General features: G+C 45.7%; 2 protein-coding genes across 2 annotated transcripts in view; both read right to left on the reverse strand.

Annotated features, from left to right (window-relative positions):
• Positions 1 to 11,354: 11,354 nt before the first annotated feature.
• LOC144762063 (uncharacterized) lies at positions 11,355 to 14,104 on the reverse strand. Its single transcript, XM_078647225.1, has one exon. It carries the CDS (start codon positions 14,089 to 14,091, stop codon positions 12,892 to 12,894), a length of 1,200 nt encoding a protein of 399 aa, XP_078503351.1. The 5' UTR covers positions 14,092 to 14,104; the 3' UTR covers positions 11,355 to 12,891.
• LOC144761953 (uncharacterized) overlaps positions 11,355 to 24,798 on the reverse strand; it is a 32,811-nt gene continuing 19,367 nt past the window's right edge. Inside the window, exon 3 of the mRNA XM_078647155.1 lies at positions 11,355 to 14,195. Coding sequence (XP_078503281.1) covers positions 14,107 to 14,195 — 89 coding nt within the window. The 3' untranslated portion in view covers positions 11,355 to 14,106. The remainder of the gene's footprint in view (positions 14,196 to 24,798) is intronic.

The raw sequence follows: 24,798 nt of genomic DNA on the forward strand, positions 1-24,798 counted from the left end.
CGCAGATTAGACTCCTTACATGGAATGTTAGAGGGTTGAATGACCGTAGGAGAATACGGAAGGCGATCGAATATCTCAAACGCTACAGTGTAGATGGAGCAATATTACAGGAGGCGCACCGCCCCCAATCGTGATGAATTGACGCAACGTAGATTGCCAGGTCAATCAATCAATCAAAGTACTTTATGCAGCTTTTGTATAAAAAACATAAAAGTCCAAGTTAGATTGTAGCGGACGGATCCCGTCCATGAATATCATTGAATAAATAGTTTTAATTCATTATAAAGTACATGAAAAAAAAGTACATAAAAATGTATCTACATCATAAATAAAAATCAAGAATGCTCACACTTTCAGGACTACATCATATATGAAATTTAGTCGCAGCTAGATCTAAGCCTAACTGTAACCTTTAAAAAGCTAAGAACGTGCCATAAAGTGGACCCCGAAAGCATTGCTAAAAAGGTAAAAGCAGGGCACACTTGGGTAAAGTTTGCTAGTTTTAAAACGGGGATTACAAACATCTCCCTCGGCACCTCATATTAACTACAAAATATTAAAAAATGAGTCATATCTTGAGGGGATTTGCCATCGCAACCACATGGCAACAGACTCTCGCCTTTTCTACTCCCCTGTGGGTGGGCGAGGAGAAGGTGAAATAAATCAAAACGTATTCTTGTTAACCCCTTTGCTGCTGGCGTCGGCCAACGGCCGTCAAGCGCATTATCTTCATAGTGCTGCGCATGTCCGTTGGCCGACGTGGCAACGCCCACTGCGCTACACCGCCACACCGTGGCTAAATTAACGCCACGGTTAATAAAAAACGGTCATGCATTTTGGGAAGCCCTAGGAGGTACGGTTCTATTGTGGGTACGTCTTAAGAATAATATATTTACGTACACTGGGCTTCATTAACTCACGCTCTTCCCTGTTCACCAGCCGCTGTCTAAAAAAAGTCTCCTTGGCCCAAAGAAGATCTTTTTTTTCTTTTAATTTGGATTACTATAGAGAGCCGCCCTACCAAGAGTCATATCTCCATCCCGGATGTATTTTAACCAAGGAATGTAGTGGCCATGGTCCAGAGCCATACAATCCCTTAGGCTCTCTCTATTTAGGGCGGTACCCTTGTTCAACCAGACTTTGAGCCAATGAGAAAGAGGGCGAAACGAGTACATGTCAATTTATTGCGTCTGGATTTACCTCACATCCTAGAGGGGTCCTTATCTGGGCTGACAATAAGGCAGTTGTGAGGATAAAAAATGTACGCATTGACCCAAGCGGTAGATTTGTGGTGGACCGTTGTTACAAGGAAGACGTAGCAGTCCTGTTGGTTGGACTCTACGGTCCTAACTATGATAGCCGCAGTTTTACCACACACTCGGCACCTACCTGCACCAGGACGATGGCCTGCCTCAGATTTGGAGGGGCGACTTTAATTGCTTCCTGGACCCTGCTAAGGATAGATCAATGGACCCGACCCGCAGACCGGCAGTGATTGCAAAAACTATCACAGATGTAATGGACTGTTTGGGAATGGTGGATATATAGAGACATTGCTTAAATACGGGTCAGGTATATGCACTATTCCACCGTACATGACATACCCACTAGGATGGATTATTGGTTAATCTTTAAGAGCCTAGTGCCTAGGGTTACCCAACGTGAACCTCTCCCCGTACATATTCAGATCACTCGCCAGTGATATTGACCATGGAGCTCTGACAATGCCAGACCTCTGCCTTTACTTGGCGATTCCCACCATACTCTCACCTAGATTCTACCTTTAAAGTGGAATTGAGCCAGCTAATAAGTGAGATTTTCTCAGACAATGTAGGCTCTCTGGATACATTTGCTACGGTCTGGGAAACATTCAAAGTTTATATCGGGGGATGGTTATATCAAAGCACTCAGGGGTACTGAAATCCCCCCGGAGTAGGTGAACACTCCTAGAAAAAGAAATATCAGAGCTAGAAACGGAACATCAATGGTTGGGAGATAAACAAACATTAAGGTACATCCAGCTTAGACTAGAAAAGTACAATGAAATAGCAGCCTAGGAGTTTCAGCATATGGGACAGTATGTGGTAGCCAGAGCATACCGAGAAGGGGAACACCCAGGGACAACACAAGGAGCATTGGTGCGCCCTAGGAGAGAGGTAGAGACTGGAAGAGTTAGATGAAGATGAAGATGACCAACTCCTACATGAGCCGCACCATATAGCTGAGAGATTTTGCAAATACTATGCTGAGTTAAATAGGTCTTGAATAACCCTGGATGAGGCAGCCATGAATGACCATTCGGAGCACATTAAAATGACGTGGGAGCATCTGATGGCTCCGCTGGACCCAGAGGAGATCCGTGCAACACTGGTAGGTAAGCAACCTGGGAAAGAGCCGAGGATGGATGGCCTAACTGTGGCTTTTTATAAAGCATATTAAGATGTCCTGATACCATCATTAGACACGCTCTATGAAGAAATGGTACAGACCGGAATAATGCCACCTTTGATGAGCGAGGCCCTTATAGTTGCAATACCTAAACCTGGCAAACCTCCCAATGTGTGCTTCTCCTGTGGGCCTTTATCGTTATTAAATGTTGACGTGAAAATATACGCTAAAGTACTTGCCAATAGGCTGTAGTTGATAATACTAAGGGTGATGGGGCCAGAGCAGACAGGATTTGTCCCGGGTCGGAGTCTGAATAATAATCTTAGGACGCTGCTGGATGCACTACAGCACCTGGACCCCGAAACAGAAGCGGCCGCAGTCTTTTTTGACGGCAAAAAGGCGTTTGACTCAGTCGAGTGGGTATTCATGAGAGCAACCTTGAGACGAATTGGAGTGAGAGAAGTATTTCAACAATTGGTTAGGACACTGCACAACAAACCGGTGGCACATATTCATATTGGTGCAATAACCACGTCCCAAAGTCCGATTACGAGAGGCACCCATTAGGGCCCCTGCTGTACGCTCTCATAGTGGAGCTGCTGGCGTGCGTGCTCCAAGAATATCATGGTCACAGAGGGCCGCGATCCCCGAGCTACAGACTCGTCATATCAGCATACGCTGACAACATGTTGCTGTATGTTTGGGAACCAAGGAATAATCTTACGCCTATGTTAAGAGAAGTAGTACGATTTGGGAGTCTTTCAAGGTTAAAGGTTAACTGGGATAAGTTCATCATTTTTCCACTTACCCCATCCTCATCGCCACCAGTATTGGAATTCCCCTTACGATAGACAACAGAAGCAGAACGATATTTGGGAATACAGATTCATACAGACCCAGCAATAGTCATACTTGAGAACTACAGTTAGGCAATACAAATGTTAGAAGAAGATGTGAACCTCTGGGTCAAACTACCACTCTCTCTCATTGGGCGCATAGCTCTTATGAAAATGGTAGTCCTCCCTAGATTTCTGTTTCTGCACATACCTATTCTCCTGCCTAAAGCAATTTTTGCGACATTATGCAGTTTTCTGACAAAATTAGCATGGACGGGAAAGCAGCCAAAGGTTCGGTGGGAGGTCCTCATTCTACCTTATGACATGAGGGATCTTAATGCGCCAGACCTAGAATTGTACTATAAAGTGGTGCAAAGCTCCTTCGCCTACTACTGGATTCATGGCCCACACGATCTGCCTAATCAGTGCTTGGAGAGAGACGCCGCACACCCCCCCACACTCCCAAAGTAACCTTCGAGGCTCCAACCCGCCAAATTGGAGTCTTTGATCTACTGAACGCTACATTACATGCACGGTGGAGCTTGTGAGATACACAAGGGGCACACGCTTGTATTCCCACATGTTAAACTAGAGCGGTGCACCTGGCTCTCGTTAGTACTGGTAACAAATATGAGAACTGCCCTGTAAACGCAAGGGGTAACAAAGATGGGAGATCTTTTTGACAAAGTAAAGGTTGGGAATTGGAGGAATATCCCTGAGCAAATCACCCGCCATCAGCTCTGACTCGATATCACTGCCATGAATTGAGAGAACTATTAGGACAAGACTTGCAAGAGCCACCAGATATGCCGGCACGTTCTGCCCTGAAACAGAAGAAGCCCCAGACAAGTTAGTAAGCGTGCTCTATGCTTACGCACAGGCAAGCGCAGACCCAGTGCGATTGAAGCAAGATCGGACTAGCCGAGAGACTTGGGTCGGCCGATAGAAGATAAGGTATGGCAGTCCTTCTGCGCTAGAACGAAGGAGGGATCTGTAAATGGGGACACCAGTTGATACACTTTAAGTACATAAACCGTGTGTATTATACGCTGGAAAGATTGTACCGACATGGCCTACGGGAATCTGAAAACTGCCTGCGATGCAATGAGCAGGAAGAAGGGTTTATACATGCTGCTTGGTACTCTCCGGCAATACTTCAATTCTGGGAGGGAGTTTTCCAGGCATGGACGGCTAGAACAGCCTCACTATACAGATGGAACCAATGCTAGCTTTATTGGGATACGATAAGGACCTAGAAACATCGGTCAGGAAGCTAGTAGCTATTGGACTACTATTAGCTAAGCGCAGAGTAGCGATGAGCTGGGCAAGATCCCAGCTCCAAAATTGGGGGATCGGCACTCGGACATGGCACACTGTAATGAGTAGTTGGACACTTCTAATGAGCTTCATTCTGTGCAGAACCACCCTAGGGACTACTGGGCCCTTTACAAGGCATACTTAGTGGCCAAAGGCGAAAATGCCGAGGAGGAAGGGCACGCAGAGGGGTGATGCTGGACACAGGATACTAAAAGAGGATTGCAGGGTGCAGCGTGGGGGGCTATGGAATGGGGCTGCGGTAACACCAGACCCCTGCAAAGGACGAACGAATGTATGCAGCTGAAGAATGTACGGACGACAGGTCCTGTGGGGCAGATGTGTGTGGGGATAGGTCTAACGAATGACTGTCAGCAGCAGAAAGGTATACTGAAGAGCGGCACTTTCCACTGAATGCTTTGTACTACTTTCTGTATCATACAAGAACTGTGTTGTGCAGTGGGACTACGAGGTGTTCAAATATGCATGTGTGATCTTTAAAACGTTAATTAAAAAAAGAATTAAAAAAAACAAAACAGCAAAGAGGAGTTGGACAAGAAAAGAAAGGAATCCCCTGAGAGTGTGAAACATTTTTCTGGACTATACAGCTATTTCTGATATTTCAGGAATTGCCTTAAATAAATGGAAGATCCAAACTACTTGCGCGTGGAACAGTGGAGGATGAGTGGAGCCTGCAACCTGCAACCTGCAACCAATTCTCAATTGCATTTTGTATTTGTTGGACTGGTAATGGTGAGCCGCAGCACAGTGAACATGAGATGCAAAGTGCAACAGAAAGAAAGTGCTTGTGTTACTAAACAAAAAGGTTTAGGCGATCCTCTAAACCAGTGGTTCCCAAACTTTTTGGACCTGTGGCTCCCTTGACCTAATTGGCAGATGGCCGTGGCTCCCCACCGACTTTTTACCGGTGGCCAGGTTATTGGCCCTTATCTGACTTGCGGCCTGAATGCCAGGCACGGGTACATAAAAACGGTAAAAGACGTTGTAGGAAGGTGGCTACCTGACTATGGTTACCCCAGATTTTTTGCCTGTGTTTAGCTGGTTTTTTGACTTAGTTGACCTGGTTCCCTGCTAATCAGGGCCCCAGGCCATCTGCTCTCTCTGTAAAATGGATTCCATGTACCCTAGGTACATACCACAATTGGAAATGGACTCCTTGTCAGCCCCTGTATAATGCACTATAGGTGCCCAGGGCATAGGAGCCACCAAGGCCTACCAGGGGCTGCAGCATATCTTTTGCCACCCCTGGCTGGTTCTTAAATTGACACAACTGGCTGATCACTCAGCTGGGGTAAGGTGGTGTAATCACCCCTTACTTAGATATAGTATACCTATATCTAAACCTATATCTGGACACATATAAACCTGTGAGCCACTCCTATGGAAGGCCTCATCAATCCTGGAGGCAGAGTGCGTGGTTTAATGTGAGATGGAGCTCTAGCATGAGCTGAGCCTGTCTGCAGCTGTCGGGAACAACTCCCTAAGCTGTTTCAGGATAATGCCATACCATATACTTTTAAGTGCCTTATAATCCTCGCGGTTATATAGCAACTCTGGCTTGGCTTTATCAAAACATGTCGTGTAAGGTGTCATACGATTTGGAATACTATCCCCTCGCCAGTTCTGGCGACGGGGATAGCATTCCACCCCTCTAGAGGGGTAAGACATGTTACTTTGCTTAAATGCGGTTAATTTCTAAAAGGACCTTAGATCCACAAAATGGATGCCTCTGCCACAGACAAGAGTCTGACCCCCTGAAGCTGACCGAAACTCAGCCAAAGGGGCCTGGACAAAGGGTTTCCTGTCGCAGGGAGGTGTTACCACCCCCCAGACAGGAGATAGTGGATTGTAGCAGGGAGGTTTGAAAGAAACCAGACACTGCTTGGGGCGCACAAGGCTGCCCCTTGCATAATCCGGCCAAACCGGTTCTGGGGCACTCCAGCCCTCGTGCCAGGGCGGCCTGGATCAAAGGAAGGGGTTGTATCCACCCACTTCCTGGGTCCCACCCATAGGAGGGGACCTATCAGGTAATCCAGCCCCCAAAATTAGTATAAGACTGGGAGCAGTGCCAATGCACTTCAGATTATCCTGAAGAAACATAAGAAACGAAATTCTGAACCCTTCGACATCCTACTCGACGTAGAAGCCCGAAGAATCTCCCTTGTGGTCAAGGAGTGACCACCCTGTGCAAACAGGCACCATCCAGCCATCGACGTCTGCTTTGTTGCAGTTCCCGCCGGAACTCGAGCGACAGAGATCGACGAGATCAAGCTTGCCTGCTTTCCAACAGCCCGATCCACAGTCCCTGCAGAGCTGAGACCCGTGGAGGCGACCGGAAGCGTGGGGCACGCCATCTTGGAAAGACCACTAGACGCTGACCGTGCAGCCCACGAGTGACCCTCGAAGCTGTACACCGGGGTTTGAGAAGCCCCCACCCTGAGCCACTCTTGCACCGAAGCTCACCCCTCTACACTCACCGAGTGCTGCGTGGGGCCCTCCTGCTACTTTTGGCTCAACGCGTTGGCCCGGTCACTTGCCAGCCGGCTAGTGGTCCCTGTGCCGAAGAAACTACGAATACGACTTGTGATTCTGGTTGCTCTAGACTTGCACCAGCTCCCCTGAAAAGGAGCCCCCACTCTGACCCTCCTGGTTCGAGTGAGAAGCAATCTCCCGGTTCCGCGTGGATTGCTCTTGCCAAGTGTTGTTTGCTCCAAACTTGAAGCCGACTGCGCCGACGGTGAGAGCCCTCGTGGGACAGATCGTGACCTGCTCCTGGACGTCGCAGATGCCCCAGAGCCCACGTGACAGCGGAGAGAAGCTCCTCGACAACCACCTGATTGCGCCCGACATTGCCTGGTTCCGTCCTGGTTCCACCCTGGTCACTGCTGAGTGACCCAGACTCTGTCCCCTCTGCTTTCAGGTATTTTTCGACTTGAGTCCACCCTTGGACTCCACCGGACACTTCTCCTTCACACCGCCTGCAGCCCTTTCAGCTCCAAGCACCAAGAGCCTGCGTGACGAAACCCGACTCGACTTCGACCCTGTGCACCCGCTTCCTGTGGGTGAGGTAACTTTGCAACGCCGGTGTTCCCACACTGGTACACACCTCTAGGGTCTGTGTCTTAAGTTTTGTTCCTCTAGGTTCAGCGGAAGTGTCCTTAAACTCTAACTTTGAAACTTTTACGCACCAATTGGTTAACATTGGTGCATGCGTGCGCTTTCTGCACTGCACCCAAATCCCGCAGGCTTTTCCCGACTTCAGCACTGCTTGTCCTGACTGCTCCCAGCGATTCCCTAGGCCCTAGGCCTAACCACTGTTCGATTGGTATCTCTTATACCACTTGTTTAGTATATGGTCTGAGTGGCCCCTCGCCCTCATCCATATTTGTGCAACTTGTGTATGTTATACTGTGCTTTTGATTTAACGCTTGTGCCCCTTTATTCATAAAGAATACTGGGGATTGTTTTTAGTAATAAATACATATATTTTTATAATATATACTTGTGTGGTGTCCTTTCATTTGATATTACAGGATTGTATGTGGTAAAACAGCTCGCTTAACACGACCTCTTAAGTTAAGCCTTTAGGCTGCTTAGTCCATGCTACCCCTAGGATAGCTTGTCTAACAAGGTTGACTTACAACCAGACACCATAAGGGATTGTTTGGTCTGATATCAGGTGGTTCCAGAATTGGAAACATCACCTATCAGGCCAACTTCTCACAGACGTTTACTTGTCAATAGAGTTATTAGCCATACCTATTGTCTGTTGTAATATTGGCACACAGAAGCATCTGGGTAGACTTCTAGACATTGTCCCTTACACTTTTTGTAAGGAAACAGCCTCTGCTGATGGCATTTATCAGGTTGTTATGGACTGAATTTCAAGGAACGTAATTAAACGGACAGCATCCTCATACTGCACAGGACGTGAGGGAGCACAGCTGGTATCGAGAGGCACAAGGTGCAGGATTGAAGAAAAGATTACAAATTTGCTCATTTGAAATTCTAAGACACTGAGACACGAATTTAGAAAGACTTTGTGCCAGTGATTGTGTGAAGGGACGCTTTACAAATCAGCATATGCGTTTTATTATCCTAGGTAAAATACCATAAAACAGGCACAATGAATCAAGTGACCTCATCACATTCACCGCAGCAAAGACGCACAGACAAATTACAACACTGAACCAAGAAAACACACCTGTGTAAAACACACACAAATGCTAACACCGGGCAGTGTGCAAGATGCTCTCCATCTCTAAATTACATACTTGGGGCCGCACGAGCAAAAAGTATTGATGTTTTTTGTCAAAACGAAGCATATTACAAATGAACATCAACTGCCCTTTTAACTTACCTTAAGTGGGAAGACTGCAAGCTGTAGAGAACGGCGGGCACAGAAGACGGCGGGCTGCAGAGGACGGCGGGCACAGAAGACGGCACAAGTAACTTCCCCTGCAAAGGCCAGAGCTGTGTTGGCAATCATATACTAGTAATGGAGACTACCTCCGACGCCTGTAAAAAGCACGTACGCATATACGTACGCACATATGGTGGCAATGGCAGCAGTGCGTCCTTGGGACAAACCATGTCCCCGGTTTTTGCAGGTGCGACGTGTTTTGGCAGAGGCTGCTTCACTTTTCCCTATTGTGGTCGCGGCGCCCCTGGCTCCTCGTTACGGCGCACCGGGGCGCCGCGGCGCACAGTTTGGGAACCGCGGCTCTAAACCAAAACGTTTGTTGATACAGCATTGTTCATGTGTCTTAGTAAGCATGTAAGTTAGCGCAGATGGTTAAGGCATCCACTGCGGACATCTGCAGCATGCAGAGCACAGACTTGAAGCCTTTTAAGATGCAACACGTCCTCGACCCTTCTTTTATGAAGGCGTCCCCTCCATATGATGCGGAATGCTATACAACCCATGGAGTGAGGTATAATGGACATAAGGTGTGGATATTCTTAAAAGGATTGATGCATGTGTGTGTCTGTTTGTATTTCCAAAACGCTTGCAGGTATAATCCTATGTGCTGTTCATCCCACTAAAAGCGAACTTTGCCGCTGCATTTAGGAAGCAAACTGTGTTGTTAAATGAAACATATGGGAACCTTATTTTAGGCAGAATGAAGCCCTGCATGACCCAAGCAGAGGTAGAAGAAGGGTTCCTGCCGCTCAGGCGTCGGCACCGCAGTCACTCGTAATAATGATCATTTTATCTGAGCATGGTCCTGAGAGATCGACTCTCCTTCCAAAGCGTACAGCCCCCCATCAGCGCTAGCAGTGACGCCCAGCTCGGGTTTATGCATGTTTGTGGAAAGAAAGACCAGGATGCCATGAGCTCAGGTGCAAGCAAAGGAAATCACCAATTTGACTGTTGTTGGGCTGCTAATATGCGGTAATTTACAGGGTCAACGGGCCCCTCATAGCCCTGGGCCCCATGCCACTGCACCTGCTGCACCAATGGTAAAGTGCACAGAAGCATAAAGAGTCAGCAAGCACCAGCAGGAGTGTGTGATGAATGGACCAAGAACAGCAGGAGCATCTGCCGTCCGCTGGGAAAACACGAACACGGACTTCAAACAAAATATTATCTCCAAGCCTAAGGCTGAAAGAGATATCTTCAATCATGAGGGGCACAAATAAATGAATGCTTGCTGTGATTAATTTGTTTTTTTTAAAACCTAAGTGCCTGTGCTCATGCCACCGCTGTTGCTGCACACGTGTAAAGCTGGCGCTGCACCATTAGTTTAGTGCCCTATTGGCTAGTTCTCCTGCTGGGGGAGTAAATCATTAGGGGCCCCTTGTACAAAGCATTTTTGCAGTCAGAAACGTCGAAGTGCAAAAATGCTTTCACAAATGTACCAAATACAAATTGTGATTCAGTAAAACGCTACCTACTTGCAATTAGTGTTTGCGATTTGGTATTTAAAAGGGGCGTGTTTACGGCATTTCTTCCAATTACTGAATCTGAATGGGCTGTATGAAAGTTTTGCGACCGAATTAAGGTCAAGTTTTACTGACTCCCTGCAGGAGGTGGTAACCCATTTGCAAATAGGTACGGGACCTTTGAAGAATGGAAAACAAATATTTTTAAGGGCAGGCGGCTGTCCCTCGGACCCCACTGTCTACTCTTAAAAAATTAAACAAAAAAGCTTATTTTTTTTCTTTTTAAATGCATCCCATTATCCTTTAAGGAAAACGGGCTGCGTTAAAAAAAAAAAATAAACAGACTGCTTTATTAAAAACCAATCATAAACATTGTGGTCTGCTGACCTCAGCAGGCTGCCATCTCTGTGATGGCTGTGATTCCTAATGGGTCTCAAATTGCGACCTACCACACTAATATGCATGAGGTAGGTCTATTTGTCACTTGCTAGCAATCGCTAATGAAACTCAAAAGAGTTTCATACATTAGGAATTCCGATTTCAAAATTGCGATTCATAGAGAAAGACAAATAGGAAATCGGTATTCCTGATGCTAGTACATCCTGCCCTAAGTCTTTTTGTATTTTGCATTCTTCGAATGAGGTAAGCAAAAAAGGGCTGGGATGAAAAAAAGAAATTAAAAAATCAGTCTGGACACAGTACTTACTCCTTGCAAGAGGTAAATCAAGTTATACCTGGCGGCACTCATAGATAAGGGGCTGCTCAGTGGGTTAGCTGCTTTGCAGTTGGTTGCGGCAGCACTCTTCACTACCGAAGCCTGAGCGCTGTAGAGCTTACAGAGTGACCAAAAAATAAATGTGCGCCCTGCAGGAGGGGATCGTAAATGCACAGAATGCTGACTCGAACCCATTGCAATGCAAGATACAGCAGGATTTATTTAGGAAAAGAGGTTACATACATCTGCAATAAACAAAGTTCAACTACTAACTCTTGAACATATGTGGTAAAAGGTATGATGGGAAGGTAAAAGACCCCACGTTTCTTTCTGCAGCTCCAACGGTAACCACACACCACAAAGAGCGAGCAACACCTGGTCTGAAGATGGACGCAAGTCCGTTCTGAGAGGAGAGTAGGGACTTTGGCATCTGTGAATAGGGGTCCGTGCTGAGAGCCCTAGCTGTGAGCTAAAAGATGTTGTGACGTGTAAGTAGTAGTTTAGTGTGTGTTTTCTAGGCGGTGTGATAGCATTGCGGCTGTGCCCTCATGTAATGGCGTGAGCGAGGTAGTAAATGAATCCTATATTCGGTTGGTACAATAGAATCAACTAGCAGTGAGAAGGACTCAGAACATTTATAAAGAAATAACACAAGGATGTGATTGGTTACCGGTCATATCTCCTTACATTCTTGTACGGCTGCTCACAATCACGCTTCACAGGTGACCAGAGCTGCAATTACAGAGCCCAGGTCTAGGCGGGGAAAATTACTCATCTTAATGATGCTGCCTCACTGGGGGCACATATGACTTGGCATGCTTGCGGCAGGGTCAGAAATGACTTCTCTAAATAAATGTAGCATAGGCATACCATTATGCTTGCCTTTTGAACACTTTCAGCTGGGACTTAAACATCAGTATGCCGTACATCGTGCCCTTTATATACCGAACAATGCTAATTAGTGCATGGACTTTTAAAATAAATTAATCTGCAATGCGCGGATCATGCCCGGACAGCCTCAGCTGCCTGTAAAGCCCGGCAGCCTCTCTCAGAAACTAGTGCAGAAAACAGTATGCGAAGAAGAAACATGCTGCACAACTTGTGACCCTCGGCAATCCGATACACTGCTGTTTAAGAGGCACGCTGCAACGTTCTCCCCTCTTCCACGGTGGTATGTTGCTAGGCCCAAGATCTGCTCTCTGTGCTCCTTCACGCAAGAGATCTTTTTTTCCACGCTGCTCGCTTTTTAAAAGCAAGAGCTGCAAATGGTGCCTCAGTGATGTGTGAAGTGTATGCGCTTCGCAACGGAGTTTGTGCGCTCAGGGTTATTACACTAAATGCACACTCCCTACAGAGAACACTGGCCATTAGGAATTTATGACTATAAGCCCTCGCTAAGTTACAACATTCCAGTAAAACTTACTTTGGGGTAAGCTGGACATAAGATTGTTACAGTGAAAATGGATCTATCTTGTTTGTATTAATTGGTGTTGTAGAAACGCTCATTTTGAGTGAAGTTCCTGGCATAAACTGTGCAGTGACAGGGTTCAGTTTAGTGTGTATTATTTGGTGCTCTCCTGTGTGTGTTCTTTGATGCAGTACAAGGCTCCACTTCTGAGCAAAGCGCTTGGAACACACTGTGCAGTGATAAGGCTTCCCTCCTGTGTGTACAATTTGATGCCGTACAAGGGTACTCCTATCAGCAAAGCGCTTGGAACACAGAGTGCAGTGTTAAGGCCGCTCTCCTGTGTGAGTTCTTTGATGCAGTGCAAGGTTCCCCTTCTGAGAAAAGGTTTTGGAACACACTGTGCAGTGATAAGGCTTCTCTCCTGTGTGAGTTCTTTGATGCAGTACAAGGTTCCCCTTCAGAGAAAAGGTTTTGGAACACACTGTGCAGTGATGAGGCCACTCTCCTGTGTGTACGCTTTGATGCTGTACCAGGGTCGACTTACGAGAAAAGCGCTTTGAACACTCAGTGCAGTGATAACTCTTCTCTCCTGTGTGTACGCTTTGATGATGTACAAGGGAACTCCTATCAGCAAAGCGCTTGCAACACAGAGTGCAGTGATAAGGCTTCTCTCCTGTGTGAGTTCTTTGATGCAGTACAAGGTTTGTCTTCTGAGAAAAGGTCTTGGAACATACTGTGCAGTGATAAGGCTTCTCTCCTGTGTGTGTTCTTTGATGCAGTACAAGGTTCCCCTTCAGAGAAAAGGTTTTGGAACACACTGTGCAGTGATGAGGCCACTCTCCTGTGTGTACGCTTTGATGCTGTACAAGGGTCGCCTTATGAGAAAAGCGCTTTGAACATTCAGTGCAGTGATAACGCTTCTCTCCTGTGTGTACGCTTTGATGCTGTACAAGGGTCGACTTACGAGAAAAGCGCTTGGAACACACAGTGCAGTGATAAGGTTTCTCCCCTGTGTGTTTTCTTCGGTGCTGGAGTAGATTTCCCTTTTGATTGAAGCTCTTCTCACACATGGTACAGTGATGAGGCCTCTCTCTTGTGTGTACGCTTTGATGCTGTACAAGGTGTTTCTTATGAGCAAAGCGCTTGGAACACACTGTGCAGTGATAAGGCTTCTCCCCTGTGTGTTTTCTTTGGTGCTGAAGAAGATTTGCCTTTTGACTGAAGCTCTTCTCACACATGGTGCAGTGATAAGGCTTTTCTCCTGTGTGAGTTCTTTGATGCAGTACAAGGGTCGCCTTCTGAGCAAAGCGCTTGGAACACTCTGTGCAGTGATACGGCCTCTCTCCAGTGTGTGTTCTTTGATGCTGTAAAAAAGTTCCCTTTAGAGTGAAACACTTTTTACACGTTTCGCAGGGATATGGCCCGAGGCTGGTGTGTCCTTTTTTGTGCCTCACAAGAAGTGTCTCATTGATAAATCCTTTGTCACACACATTACAAGCAAAGCGTCTCTCCCTCATGTGCATTCTGCGCGGTTTCTTTCAGTAGATATTTTGAGTTATATTCATCTTGCCTCCGGAACCCTTATGGCTTTCTTTCACATTCATATTATCTAGATGTGATTGTTGTTCTGCAAAATACAAAAAACATAGAAAATTACATTAAGAAAATATTTCTTGAAAAAGCTGCATTGATATAATATGGAGAAGTGAACAGTTACAATTGAGGGGAAAAAAATGTAAGTTCTAGGAAAAAGAGTCACACTTTCCTTTGAGACACAAATGGTGGCTAGTCCTCCTACATAAAGTGCGTTGACCTGGTCCTGCAGCAGGAGCATGCTGGGAAATCAAGTGATTCACAAGAACCACTGTTGGACATGGGGTTTCTGGTTGGCTAGGGTAGGCACCGAAGCCAGGCAGAATAAACCACTTTAGTCAGGGTAAGCCAGATACACACCCGAGATAACCTGCGCTCACCCTCTGGTAGCTTGGCGCAGAGCAGTCAGGCTGGTTTAAAGAGGCAATGTGCAGAGCATTTGTGCAACGCACTAGCACAGCAACACAGTGAGTAAACCACAAAAGGGAATCCACGGAGGATTAAGTAAAAATAGATTCTATATTGTACATCAAACAAGACCAAAATGACTTAAATGACACCGTTAGTGCAAATAATGCAGGTTTGACACAGAAAAACACAAATTAATATGAAAACATAGGTCACAGCGCACCTGAGCTACTATTACACTTCATACGATAACTGTAGTGAACGTGGTTGAAGTTATTGCATTTAGAAACCAAACGTACGGCGCAGGAGCACCTACTAAACCCTAAACAGTAATTGAGCTTGAGTCTTCCAGCAGTTCTCCTCTATGGACAGCCCTGCACCATTCTTGCTGTCATCTCCAGAGCAGAGACAATGCTGAACAAGAAATGCCCCTCACGCTCTTGCGAATTTGGAGCCCGCCGGGGCGCTTGAATCGCGTCTCTTTGCCCAAGGGAAACCAAGACACCCGTGAAGGGGAGCACGGTGGCTTTAACCCTCTTCTAGACCCAACCCGCCTCACAGTACCTTTGTGGGTGCAGGGTCACTGTCCTCAGGGCATCTGTAACTTGCTAACAATGTTGTCATGTCTCAGGAGTAGGACCTGACGTGGAGAGCTTCGTGCAGTATACACTTTAAAACCAGAGGGCGAGGCTGGCTGGAATGAGCCTCAGAATGCTGGCCCGACACATGTTACAGAATAACGTGTCATCGAAAGGCCTGCCTTGAAGGCTTTGTGCAGCTCCTGTAGCTCTGCAGCCTTAGACGCTGCACTGTACCACCTCAGAGCAGTACAGAGCAGTACAAGTCTTCAGGGAGCTGTTCCTCGAGTCTCACGACCAGAGTCTTCTTGGTGGCATCTGATGGTGGCGATATTTTGCCAGACTTCGGGGTGAGGTTCATAATACAATTCAGCTGCAGTGAGCACGCTGGCTCAAGGACGTGTTTGTTTCTCTGGTAATGCCTCTAGGCGAAACAACGCTGTTCATGCTGGTTTGTAAAACATGGAACACTTCCCTAGAATGCACAAAGGCACTCCCCTTGTCAGAGCGCTGCACTTTAGGCCCATGGTGCACTGTCCTGTAATGCACAAAGTTTTACCTTGGTGCAGAAGGGAGCACTGGCGACATGCTAGCCCTTGTAAAATGGGCTCACCCAGCAGAAGTCTTGGAGAAAAGAGGCAACAAGGTCTTTGATGGCCCTGAGATCTCGAGAGAACAGGGGGCAAGCAAACAAGCCCTTGGAGAGCACTTTGGGGCACAAAAGGAGGTGGCAGGCAGCACACAGCACATACAGTTAGGTTGAAAATTGGTAGTCCGTCCTGCAGCCCAGCTGCAGCAGCTCAACACAACAAGGCAGTTAGTTAAAATGGTTGTTGCTCCTGACAGCACAGCAGTCCTCATGGCAATGAGCAGTTTGTGGAGCCAACAGTGTCTGGATACAAGTCCCAAGAAGCGTCTAAAAACATGGGATCAGAGCTCCAGTACATATACTCAAAAATGTCTTTGATGAACGGGTGACTTCAAATGAACCCTCAGTAGTGTGCAACAATCCCTTGCCGTCCATTCCTGGCTCCAGACGATCAGTAGGGGGTAAATCAGCCCTTTGAGTGAGGGCAGGACACAACCTATTCAAATGTAAGTGTGAATCACCTCTCTCCCAGCCCAAGAAGACTATCAGCATGCAGACAAATGCAGATGTATCCCCTGTCACACCAAGCCCCGTCCATTGGGAAAGCTTGGTTGTCATGGCTCTTCCAAACATGATAGTTGCAGGGGTTTCGTCTGTGGTTGAGTGAGAGGGTCAAACAGTAACCTCAAAGAATAGTGCTCAAAACACCACCATTGCCCTGGGGTCAAAGGGGAGTGCTTTTTTGATGCTTTATATTGAGGTGATTTAGAACGTTTGTGGATTCTCGACTATTAAAAGGTGGGTCGTTGTTAGATTTTAAGATTGCAGGTACAAGTCATGACGCAAAGATGCCATCTATGTTTTCAATAACCCTGCTCATGTGTAGTGGATGAAAGGTCTTCTACCAATGGAAAATGGGAGTATTGATCAACTATAACTAGAATATAATGTCCATTATCCAGAGGGCCATAAAATTTGCATATGTGACAAGTCTTCAATTCATTTTCGACCCTTTCGACAAGATACGGAAACCAGACTTGATCTCGGAGAGCTCTCTTAAAGACAACTATTGCTCGATCTCCTTCTTGGGCAAATTCGACTACTTGTTGTCAGAGACTTTGGTGAATAACAATCCATGTACCTTGCAGAATGAGGCCTTCCTGCGTTACTGAAAGTTCATCTCTTATATTTCTGAACTTCATATACCCGCTGTCATTAGTGAGAGGTTTGGAATACTGGTTACACAACTTTTAATCTTGACATGCCACTACCTTAGCTCGTGGCAGTGGCAATTTGCTCTAAAGACATGGCAGTTGGTGTACTCGATTTCACAATAAATTGGATGTAATTCTCCACTATCTTAGATGGGGTACCAGGGCATAATCAGCCAGTTTCTGATCTTTCCCTGGACGATGAAGAATCGTTTAGTTGTAATTCTTGGGACCTCAAACCCCAATGCTCAATTCGAGGAGGCATTTTTGCTGTGGGATTGCGAAATACCATCAACAATGCTTGGGGATCAGCCACAAATGTGAAGGGCTTTCCACACACAAACACATGGAAATTATTCATAAGCCCAAACCAGTACCACACTTTCTTTCTCAGGGTGCGAGTAAGCACGTTTAGTTTGTGACTGGCTTTTATTGGCATGTACAAAGATATGTCTCCAGGCATTTGGCGGTCCGTTGTGCTGTGCAAGGATTGCACCTAACCCGACAGGGCTAGCATCAACTACAACCTCTGTTTGTAGTTTGGGATCAAAGTCGGGCATTTCAATGGCGCTCTCAATGGCTTGGTTTTTTTTTTGGACGCTCTTCTCACACTCACGTGACCAATGAAAAGACACATTTTGGTTAGTTCTGGTGCAATGACCATAACAAAGTCTTGTATGCACCTAGAACAGTAATTGAACGTTCCAAGAAATGACTGTATCAGCGGCGGACGCCAATGGCAAGCCCGTCTGCGCCCGTCCACGCCTGGCCCGGACGGAGGGCCATAAACCCTGGCCCGCTCACTCAGACCCCTGTAAGTTACTCGAGAGAGGACCTGTTACGACTTGACCCTGGGCTGGCATTTTCCTACCACCATTCGCTTAATCCCTTAATGGAACCACAGGTATGCGTTCACTGCAAACTGAAGTTGGACTTTATGACTACCAAACAAGCTAGGTCCCCAGTTGCCCCAATGCTCCCCAATGCTAGGGAACTAAAAGCTATGCTACTGAACTCCCGCTCACTGATTAAGCATAATATAGAGATGGCTGAAATGATCGAGAGTCATAATCTAGACTTAGTATTTATTACAGAAACCTGGGCTAATCACTCCTTTGACCCGGATCTGCTTCTAGCTCTTCCTGCAGGCTTTCAGATCAATAGAGCAGACAGAGCTGATAAAAGAGGGGGCAGGCTGGCCATTATCTCAAAGGAGGAAATACCTATAACAACATCTTCTTTGGGCACCTCACCGATTGTGAGCTTTTATCGTTTCAGATACAACTTAGTCCTATTCAAGCATGGAACGGCCTTTTGATCTATCGCCCACCAAACGCTCAAGCCCCGCTGGTAGACGAACGTAACCCTTTTCTGGAAACCAGCTTTAACTATGCTAACTATACTATCCTGGGTGACTTTAATCACCATCTAGAGCTCACCTTGGATCCAAAAAACATAGATCTTATAGATACCTTGTCCTGCCTAGGGCTGGAACAACTGGTGAAAGAAAGCACACATAATGCAGGACATGCTCTGGACGGTTTATTTACATCCAACCATATGATAAATGTACAGGAGATACTGCCGGTACAATGGTCTGATTATAAGGCCGTCATATTTACAATTAGAGCCCTAGTCCATAACAAGACAGGGAGCAATTCTTTGAATTCATTTACATATCGGGATTGGTCCAAGACTGACCCCGACTTCCTGCAAACTGCTTTAAACCGGAATATACCAAGTGGGAAGGCAGAAATCAGTCTGGCAGTACAAAATATTACGTTGTGGATCACGGAGGTTGCTAATATAGTAGCCCCTTAAAAACCTCTACCACTAGAAGGAATAACCCCTCTGAACCTTGGTTCTCTGACAAATTGAGGCTACAGCAACAACTGTGCAGAAGGACGGAAAAACAGTGGAGACGTAACTATGACAAGGATGCAAAAACGAAGTATGCCCAGACTTTAGCTGTTTATAGAAGACTAATTGTGGAAGAAAAAAGTAACTACTTCACTAAGAAAATATTGTCTGCTAAAAACTCAAGTAAAACCCTTTTTGATACCTTAAAAACACGCACTTAACTCCCCACTAAGGAGCGGGCAGATAATAATATAGAACTGTGTAACGTTTTGGGCCAGGCCTTTGTTAATAAGGTGGATTCAGTGTAGAAAACATTCTCCCAGCTCCCTGCTGAACCTATACCTCAAAGGAATACTCCTACGACGCAATCTCCAGGCTTCTCCTTTTCCTCCTTTTCCCCCCCATTGCTGGACCAAATCACTAAAATTATAATGGGTATTAAATCAGGGGTCCCTTCTGATCCCTGCCCTCCAAGGGTCTTCCATCTCTTCCCAGAGACCCTGGGTAAACAATTGAGTGACCTATTTGCAGGAATAATACAGCAGGGAAAATTCCCTGACCCCTGGAAGTTGGCATCGGTTCTTCCCCTATTGAAAAAACCCCACCTAGACCCTGCTGAGCCCAATAATTACCGGCCCATTTCCAGAATCCTATTCTGCGCTAAGGTTTTGGAGAAGCTACTCAACACCCAGCTCACCACCTTTGTCTCAGCCCACGACCTGTTGGACCATTCCCAATTTGGGTTTAGAGAGGGTCATGGAACGGAAACGGCCCTCATAGCTTCCAGTGAAGAGTTAAGGAAGACTCTGGACATGGGCAGGAAGGCCGCCTTGATATTATTAGATCTATCGGCGGCCTTCAACACCGTTTTTTTTTTAATATATATTTTTTTATTTTCTGCAGCAGTTATCTTAGCATTACATCATTTGGTTTCATGCTATTACTGTACACATGTTATGCTGTGCAAAGAAATCTTGATTATCCATGATATTGCAGTTTTCTTTTACAAACAACTTATCCCCCGCAATTCTGAAACTCCCCTCCCACAACTTCCCTCACACTTTTAATCAAAACGTCCGTTCATTACTCATTGTACTGGGTTCATTCTATACATTACAGTAGTTTCTCTTCTTTCTCCTACTTACAACACCTCTGCCTTCAGTATTGGTTTCTTCCGTATTTATCAACTACTGCACCCTACGGTGGCTAACCACTTCAATCAGGTGGTGGTGGGGGGGATGGTGGGGAGGGGGTGGGGAAAGAGGGGGAGGGAGGGGGCCAATGTTACAATCAGGCAGCCATCTCAGTGGTTGGAGGCTGCATCTTGACCACTATGCACACCTCTGAATGCTTCTCCCGAAGTCTAACTTTGATTATATTCAGAAACAACTTCTGAGTATCACTTCAACTTCAGGAGCGTGGAAAGATACACCCCCAACTCATTTCTGCAAATCCTCTCCAAACATGCTGCTAAAAAGTACAAACACAAAATCCTTAAAGAACACCCAGAGACACTAATAGCAGACATCTGCTACAATTCAACACACGGAAGTCTTAAAATGGACTTCATCTGCTACACTACGAAACCCACCAAAAGGAGAGAAAACGTCATTCAACACCTTCATGTAACTAATGCTACCACTGTCCCTTATGGATCTAAACAAACGATATCCCTATCCCAGAAATTTAGCGGAGGTCTGTCCATAACTATATACAGAAATGGGAACATCCTAATCCAAGCCACTGAACAAAATTATCTATTTTCCACTTTCCGGCTCTCTGCGCCGCCATGCCATTCGCGTGGCATGGCACGACCCCTCCTCCCACCACCACCCCTCCACCCTCTCCCATGCACGCCCTCATCTACTAGCTGAACCTTCTACTCCCAAACCCCCTCACACTGCCCCCACCTCTACCTCCCCTACAGCCTCTCTGATCCCCAGACGCACTGAAGCTTCTGTTTCGACACCAAAACTACTTGCCCCTTCTGCATGGCACACCTCCACTGCCCAGCTTGACTTATCTATCTCACCGGAATCTGCTCAGTCCTCCAACCACAACAGGCTGGATACTACATTAGCCCAGGAGCGGCCTGTGCAGGTAAGAGCGGTGGGGGGCCGGGGGAATGCGACAGACGATGACAAGGGAAAATAAATAAATCATTTCCCCCTCATTGTCGTCTATTGAATCCCCCCCACCCGGCCCCATCGCTTTTACCTGCACGGGCCGCTCCTGCATTAGCCTCCGCCCCAAACTCTGCCGAGCTCCATCACACTCCACTTCCTACCACTGACCCAAATGCCACTCAACTGATCCCTACAACAGCCCAGCCTGAACTCACAATCAACACTATTCTGGATGAAATCTCGTCACTATGTAAGAATGCAAAGATTACCTACTTCCTGCCCCAGCTTCACGCATCTATAGCGAACACTGATCCTGCCACAAACATACACTCTGTTCCCCTACCCTTTACCCCTAGACAAACTATCCCCTATATCCATCACCAACTCAATCATAGATGCACCACGACTGAAATCACGCAACGGGAAGCTGAAATGCTGAGCAACACGTATGACAATGCCCCAAGCAAGCCTTGTCGCCGCAAGATCCCGGTCATCCTTGGCACGAGTAGAACCTTGAACACCATTCGCCCTCCCAGGCGGCCTACCCAAATAACAACCATCCAACCCTGTCAGCCTGGTCCAAGATCACACCTACGTGTTGCTGCATGCTACTAAACTGTCAGTCAGCAGTCAAGCATGCCACTCAAATAGCCGAAACCATCCTAGGACACAAAATCGACTTCTGCTTTCCAACTGAAACCCGGCTGAACGACCACTCATCCTTTTTTATCAATTTCCTCAACCCACAGGGCTTCTCAATCATTCGTACGACCGCTAAGATCGTATTGGCGGTGGATTAACCATTATACACAAAAATTATCTGTGCTTAACTCCATTCCTCAACACGAAATACCCTACCTTTGAATATGTAGGAGTTCAACTCTCGTCCAAAGGCCCCAACGCTATCAAAAGTTATGTCATCTATCACCCTCCTGGTGAAAAATGACAAATCTTTGAGGACTTAACAAAACTGTTAACGCAAAACTACCTTAAAGGCAGCGCAGACGTTCTACTAGGAGACCTGAACCTGCACTTGAACAATGCCGATGATCCAACAGTACAAGCCCTATCCACCCTCCTGGAAGCGAACGATCTCACCCAACACTGCAATTAACAAACTCATACCAAGGGCTCTACCCATGATGCAATAATCTCTAAGCAGAACACCTTCTCCCTCCATTCTATCCTACCCACCGACTGGATTCACCACCACCTAATTCTTTTCAATCTCAATGCCATCCAACCAAAGGCCCACCCTCAAAATACCTGGTACAAGCAATGGGCGAGGAACATACATTGAATCTCCCAGGCAGAGTTAGAAGCATTAGTCAGTTCCCAAATTCCAAGGTGATGATCTCACTGCCCACTGCAACAGATAAATGGAAGAACTTTTTGACATAGACCCATTGAAACTCAAGAAATCATATGTATTCCTTTCAGCTCTTGGTTTAACAACGACCTTAACAAAGAGGCATCAACTCCGATTGGCTGAAAGAAACTGGAGACAACAACCCTTGTTAACACATCTAGCGATACCAGGAGCTAAACGCATAAAATACAAAAACATTTCTTCAGAGAAAAATCCCCCTTCTTCTGAGACCAACTTGACCATTCTAGGAACAGACCTAAAGACTTTCTCAACATCATCAAACAGCAATCCTCCTCTTTCCCTCAACACTCAATAAATGACTCTACTATGCGCTGCAAAGAATTTGCAACATTCTTCTCTAAAAAAATATCTAACATTGAAATCTCTCTTGACCCACCCATCTCTCCGTCCTATACCAAAGATGTCGCCCTAGCAAAGAGGGTCTACCCAAGGCCCTACCTCCAACTAATGGTCGTCTCACCAAACTCATCCTATCCAGGATTGGACTGAATTCGACTATGTCCCTTCAGAAGAAGTGCTCAAATTACTCGCTTGCATGAAACCAACATCGCACATTTCCGATCCCCTCCCTCCTGGGCGTGTCAAGAATCTCAGTCACATCATATCTCGCCTGCATGGACCAAAATCATCAACTCCTCCTTTTCGAGAAGCTCCATGGCAACCTCCTTCAAACTCGGCCAAGTCACCCCCTCATCAAAAAACACAGATGCCGACTAGAACAATCTTAACAATTACAGACCTATATTTATTCTCATTTACCTTCAGAAGCAAGTCTCATCAAAGCACAAGAGTGCCTGACGAACTTAGTAGTCCATACGCTGGTACTTTTCAGACTGGATTATTGGAACTCTTTCCTGTCTGGCCTTCCCCGAGAAAATTATCATCACTGAGAGAAATGCTTCATACAGTTATCCACTTTGTGACAGGTCACAACATGTTTTAATCATATTTCTTCTATACTTCACATCCTACAATGGCTTCTAATTGAAGCAACAGACCAATGTAACACTGAATGCATCACCCACAAATCCCTCCACAACTCCACACCCTCCTACTTGGTTGAAAAACTCAAAATCTCTGGATCTGAACAAGGATCGAGAATTCGTAAAGTTCTCCTGCTGGAACAAGCGACATTCAGGCAAGAACGCTTTATATAGCTCGCCTTCTCTGCCAGCGCTACAAGGATCTGGAACTCCCTCCCACAACCACCTTGAACAACCACACGTTTTGCCACAATTATAAACTCAAATTCCTCCTATTTGAGAGAAGTTCTGAATAATAAATCTGTGATCGCTTTTCTGCATCCACTTTTCCAATGTATCCAGATATTAACTGTTTGAACTTTTTCCCCTGATGTGATCTGTGTGATTAGTCTATTTTCTTTGATGCTTATTTGTTATTTTATGGCACATCTAATCAGCATTTTGGTCTTTCTTCTTTAGAAAAGTGCTTCAATGCCCTTCAGCCAAGATTGTACTATATAAAACCACAAAAAAAACATTTGGTATAATAAAGAGAAACCAGAAAAAACATATTTTTGAAAAGTTTGTGCAGATTTGTCAAAAGATTCCAAAGTTATTAGCAAAGAAATAATTGCTTTTCAATAGAAACTCTTATAACCACAAACGACGTGGGAGGGTAGGAAGGAAGAGCAGAAGAGAGAGAGATTGAGAAATAGAAAGGTAGAAAGATAGAAAGAAAGAGAAACAGAGAAACAGAGAAAGAGTGAGAGAGAGAGAGAGACAAAGATAGAGAGAAAGAGAGAAGGATAGAAAGAATGAGAAACAGAGAAAGAGAGGGAGAGAGAGAGAGAGGAATAGAAAGAGAGAAAGAGAGAAAGTGAGAAAGAAAGAGAAAGAGAAGGAGAGAGAGAGAGAGAGAAGGATAGAAAGAAAGAGAAACAGAGAAAGCAAGAGAGAGAGAGAGAGACAGAGAGAGAGACAGACTATGGTTTAAGTGAGTTTCAAATACTTTTGAAAAATAAATTAAGATGTTAAAAGCAATCCCAATAATAACTTCATTGTGACCTTTGTGTTTTAGATCCACGACTACCAGACATAGCTAAAGACATCTTGGGGATATTCAGAAAGCATCAGAGGGAATACATTCCACCCATTCCTTACCATTGGATTTGTGGTTTCTAACTCACATCCGTCCCTCCCGCTGCCCAAACCTTGTTTACTGTATTCTTCCACAAACACGCTTTCTGTAAAAAGGCCTTTAAATCTTGTTTTTATCTTGTCACATTTGCAGTGCATTCAAAGACAGAGGTCAAATTTCAAGCTCTTTCTTTGAGGAAGCTTGGTGTTTACATTTCTTCCTATGACTTCAAAATAGAGAATTTATGTGACAATTCTGCCGAGTATCCATACAAGAGGAGAAGGTGTAAGATTTTTTATCTAGCACATAGCAAAAAAATAAGCACTGGCAAAGCCAATTGGTCTTGCCTTGCAAACCTACTGATTTTGCAAATGA

Source organism: Lissotriton helveticus, chromosome 1_1, assembly GCF_964261635.1.
Source record: "Lissotriton helveticus chromosome 1_1, aLisHel1.1, whole genome shotgun sequence".
Classification (NCBI taxonomy): domain Eukaryota; kingdom Metazoa; phylum Chordata; class Amphibia; order Caudata; family Salamandridae; genus Lissotriton; species Lissotriton helveticus.